Source organism: Crassostrea angulata, chromosome 9 (assembly GCF_025612915.1).
Source record: "Crassostrea angulata isolate pt1a10 chromosome 9, ASM2561291v2, whole genome shotgun sequence".
NCBI lineage: Eukaryota > Metazoa > Mollusca > Bivalvia > Ostreida > Ostreidae > Magallana > Magallana angulata.
This window is the reverse complement of record NC_069119.1, coordinates 26,235,781-26,240,705: the sequence shown is the minus strand read 5'-3', so window position 1 is coordinate 26,240,705 and position 4,925 is coordinate 26,235,781. Positions and strand designations below refer to the sequence as shown.

Here is a 4,925-nt window from a genome sequence, read left to right as displayed (position 1 = left end):
GCAAAATGAAATTCCTAATCCGTGGAGGGAGGGGGGCTAGTATGCCTATGACTACAACTTCTCAATCTTTCAAGGTAAATTTAGGAACAATTATCATTGCTGCGAGAAAAAGTGGGGGGGGGGGGGGGGGCTGAACCCGGCATCTATGATGCTATGTTCTTTATGATTAGGTCTAACTTTGCAAAAAAAGTAGGGGGCTAAGCCCCCCCCCCCCCGGTTCCGACGCCTATGGTTTAACAGTTTAAGGCCGTCCCTATGAATGACAATGCCGGGTGTCGAATCAAGCTCGTTATTGACATCTTTGTGATGCATGAACAAATACTTTAAATTTATTTAAACAACGCCAAATTTAGTGTATTATCATTACATAGTGTATAAGTACATTTTATATGACTTACATTTTTATTACTTAAATAAAAGAATTCATGTTCTACTCACATAGTCAGAGTTAGTAGTGCAAATTTGTAGCTATATTGATTAAAAGATCAGTAGATGGAGTAGATATATGATAGACTAACTTGTTTTTCTTAGAAACTGCTTTAAATTTGAAAAAAAATTGTGCTTATATTAAATCCATTTATCTTCCCAATAGGTGTCTGCCCTGGTGACTGGGTTACACAGACCTAAGGAAAACCTTGCATGAACAACTAACTCACTGATTTTATGATCAAATGATGCAAACAAAAAAGAGTGAAGACAGAATTTGTGTAAGACTACGTAGAAAAGCATATACACAACAGTGCTGAAGTCTGACCATTCCATTGTGGACATTATTGTGATATTCGGCTATTTGTGTGATATTGTTTATGTGTGAAATTATATCGGAGAGCACATACAGGAGACTGTCATAAAAAAGACATCAAGAATGCCTTAAAGATTGCCGTGATTAATTGTAATATGACCAGTGATCTTGCAGGGCTTAATTGTGAACTATATGGTTTGAACTTTGCTCATTGTGAACTTTTGTCCAAGTCCATCTGTGCATGCATGTTGTGATCAAACTGCATTCAAGTTTATCAATCTGCAGCAAAAATCATCACCGATTGGTTGAGAACTATTTCTCAAATTTCATTATGGTTTGTTCATCAATTTTGTGTTTATTTTTGAAATTTATAAAATGTGCAAATTTAAAGTTGATAATTTTAACTTGTGTTCTTTATCTCTAATTTTGCTGCAACTGTTTAAGTTAAACATCTTTGTTAATCACCAGTAGAAGTTATTTGTAAATTGATTAAAAAGCATAGTACATGTATGAGTAACTCATTATTAAATGATTATAAGTGTTTATTAATTGTTTTTATGTTGTAATATCTTAAAGTTGCTATGTTTATCTGTAGCTTGCGGCAATTGTTTGTCGCAAATTTGCAGCAAACTCTCTGCAAAATTGACGTTGCATTAAAATGTTGTAAAAAAACAATGTTATATAATATTTGGAGAATAATATGTCCACAACAAGTAAAAAACAAATGGGTAAACCATATTGGTATCAAATAAGTAAATTATTTAGATATAAAGATAAGTATTGCTATTACTTAATTATAGAATATTTCAAAATAAATGAATTTGATTACTTGAAATGAGAATTATATTGAGTAAATAAATAACAAGTATTTATATACATTTTAGTAATTGCAAAAAAAAGTAAATAGTGAGTAATAAATTTGTCTACTACAAGTAATTAAATTACCTATAACAAACCATGTTAGATAAACTAATGAAAATAAATGAATTTAATTACTTGAAATGAGAATTATATTGAGTAAATAAAAAACATATTTATATACATTTTAGTAATTGCAAAAAAGTAAATAGTAATTAAATTACTTATAAAAAATGATTTTGATTACTTAAAATATGTATTAAATTGAGTAAATAAATAACCAATCTGCATATACATTTAAGTAATTGCAGAAATGATGAGTAAAATAAATCATTAGTAATTGTATTAGTGGTATTTACTAATTACGATTCCAATTACTAAACGAGATTGCCTTTTACTTGCTATTCTGACTAATTGTATTACTTAATATTTATAGTTTTTCTAAATTCAAATACTTATTTTAAAAATGTATAGTAAAACTTTTTTTAGAGTGAATGGCGTATTTAGGGATATACCACATCATTTTACAATGGAAAATCCACCTAGTTATGGTACAAAAAGACTTGTTTCAATTCTATTTATATATGAATATACTTATTTCTGGAAATTCTATGGTTATTTTTTAAGTACAATATATAACATTCTTTAAAATGTTTCCATATTTTATTTAACCTACCTCGTTAAGTCTTAGATCTAGAGTCAACAATTTTTAGGGCTGTATACAATATCTGTCAACACTCCTCCATGTACTTCTTTTGAAATTAAGTCATCGTAACTGTTCAGTAAGGAAATGGGGTGCAGAATTATGATACACGGGGAATAACTCTAATTGTTTTTAATTCTTGATGTCAGGTGACCACATTCTATACAAGCAAGCTCAGCCATGTTTAAGTTTCGTCTGCATGTTTGATGTCCAATTCGACGAATATGTAAATTGATTTATTTTAAACAAGGTTAGTGCCGCTTATAATTGACTTTATTTATTAGACGAAAATTGAGATATCTACGTGTAACGTTAGTTGTTTTAAATTAATATCTTTCAAATAAGTACTTTCGTTTTAATTGTCTGTATGAGTTGACCTTCAACAAATATATTTTATGCTTATATGTTTATCAATTAATGCAAGTTGATTATTCTATTTGGTTATTGTAAACCCTTGATAAAAGCATGGCTGCAACATATGGTTTTTTACGTTAACGGCTCTTAATATATTAACAATTATTCCTACGTTTTCTTCTGGATTAAAGACAAACAGTTAATTTAATTTTTCATTTAACTTTTTCATTAATTTTTTTAGAAAAGCGATGGATCCTCATACTACTGCCCAGGATGTGCACCGATGTGACCTTTGTGAGACCGCCATAGTACACAGCTACTGTGACTTTTGTCATGTCAACCTCTGCAAGCCCTGTGTAGTAGATCACATCTCAGATGGATATGACAAACATAAAATAGTCCCTTTCCAGGAACGAAAATCAACTCTGATTTACCCAAAATGTGGGACACATTCACACAAAAATTGTGACTGGCAGTGCAAGAATTGCAACGACGTATTTGTTTGTTCTTCTTGTACTGCATCAGAAATACACAGAGGACATATATTTATAGAAGTTTCCGAAGTTTACATGACAAAGAAAAATGCTATTGCAGATGAAGCAAATAAATTAGAAAATCTTATTTCTCCGACATATGAAGAAATTGCACTCGACTTGGAAAATCAGCTTGCCAACCTGGATGGAGGATATGAGAAACTTACAACAACAATTTCCAAACAAGGAGAGCAATGGCACACAGAAATTGACATCGTTATCAATAAAATGAAAGCTGAAATCAGTGAGATAAAAGTAAAACACAGAGACATTTTACAGAAACACTTGGATGAAATCAAACAGATACAGTCTCTCATAAAACAAACATTATTAGCCATAGAAGAAATCAAGAAATCCACTGAAGTATCTCCTACCATTGAATACAGCTCTAAGATCAGAGAGTTCAGCAAGCTGCCACCCAAAGTGAAGATTACACAGCCAACATTCATTCCCAAACCATTAGACCATGAAACGTTGTATAGTTTGTTTGGGCAGATCACTACTTTGTCTACTGCTACAGAAGAGAATGTCTTGTCACTAAACCAACCCAACACTTCAGTGAGAGAACTACTGGATGAACCGGAGCTTGTTGCCACAATACAGACAGGGTATGAAAAGGTTTACAATGTTACCTATCTAAATGAAGATTGTGTTTGGACAAGTGGATCGTCAAAGGATATCAAGTGCTTTAACATTAAAGGTGTATTGCTTCATACAGTTAGCAACAAATCAGGACAACAACCCAATGATATAGCTGTAAACAGTGATGGGAATTTACTTTTCAGTGACGGGAAATCAAGGACAGTGAATAAAGTAAAGAATGGACGGACAGAAGAGTTGATCAGATTACGGGGATGGGTACCTGGTAATCTATGTGTCACCTCTAATGGTGATCTACTGGTTATCATGTTCAGTAATGATAAAACTCAATCCAAACTTGTCCGTTACTCGGGATCTACTCAGAAACAAACAATTCAATTTGACGATGAAGGTAAACCTCTGTACTCGGGGAATATGATGGTAAAATGCATCACTGAGAACAGAAACCATGATATCTGTGTAGCTGACTATGAAACTAGAGCAATAGTGGTGGTTAATCAGAACGGGAAACTCAGATGGAGATACATCGGTCATCCCTCAGTTACCAAAAAGGAACCATTTAAACCAGTTGGTATCACAACAGACAGTCAGAGTCGTGTCCTGACAGCAGATTATTACAACCATTGTATTCACATTCTGGATCAGAATGGACAGTTTCTCCGTTACATTGATAACTGTGATCTGCAGAATCCCTTTGGTTTATGTCTGGACAATAATGACAATCTGTTTGTATCAGAACATTTTAAAGGCAATGTAAAGAAAATAAAAATTTTCAGATAGACACCAAACTGGGAGATAGAGATAAAGCAAGACTATTTCCATGAATTTGATGATTTGTTGTAAGTAAAGTAAATTTGTTCATATCAGGGGTGCAGAACACGTGTATTTCATACTATGTATTAATAAATATTTACATTCAGTGTAACTTATTATGATTGCATTCAAAATCTGCGATGTTTAATTTCATGTGAATACACTTATATTGGCCTATTCATGCGTCAGGGCACAAATAAAAACGTCATCACGCATTTTGAGTTATTGTACGACTAAAGGAAACGTTCCCACTTATATAACCAATTTGATATTTACTTATGATATATGATATACTATTGTAATAGTATAAAGCACACAGTAC

At 32.3% G+C, this 4,925-nt stretch overlaps 1 protein-coding gene across 1 annotated transcript; it reads left to right on the top strand.

Annotated features, from left to right (window-relative positions):
* The first annotated feature begins 2,471 nt into the window (after nucleotides 1-2,471).
* LOC128163263 (uncharacterized) lies at nucleotides 2,472-4,710 on the top strand. Its single transcript, XM_052826808.1, has 2 exons — nucleotides 2,472-2,553; nucleotides 2,899-4,710. Exon 2 carries the CDS (start codon nucleotides 2,906-2,908, stop codon nucleotides 4,568-4,570), a length of 1,665 nt encoding a protein of 554 aa, XP_052682768.1. The 5' UTR covers nucleotides 2,472-2,553; nucleotides 2,899-2,905; the 3' UTR covers nucleotides 4,571-4,710.
* The last annotated feature ends 215 nt before the right edge of the window (nucleotides 4,711-4,925 follow it).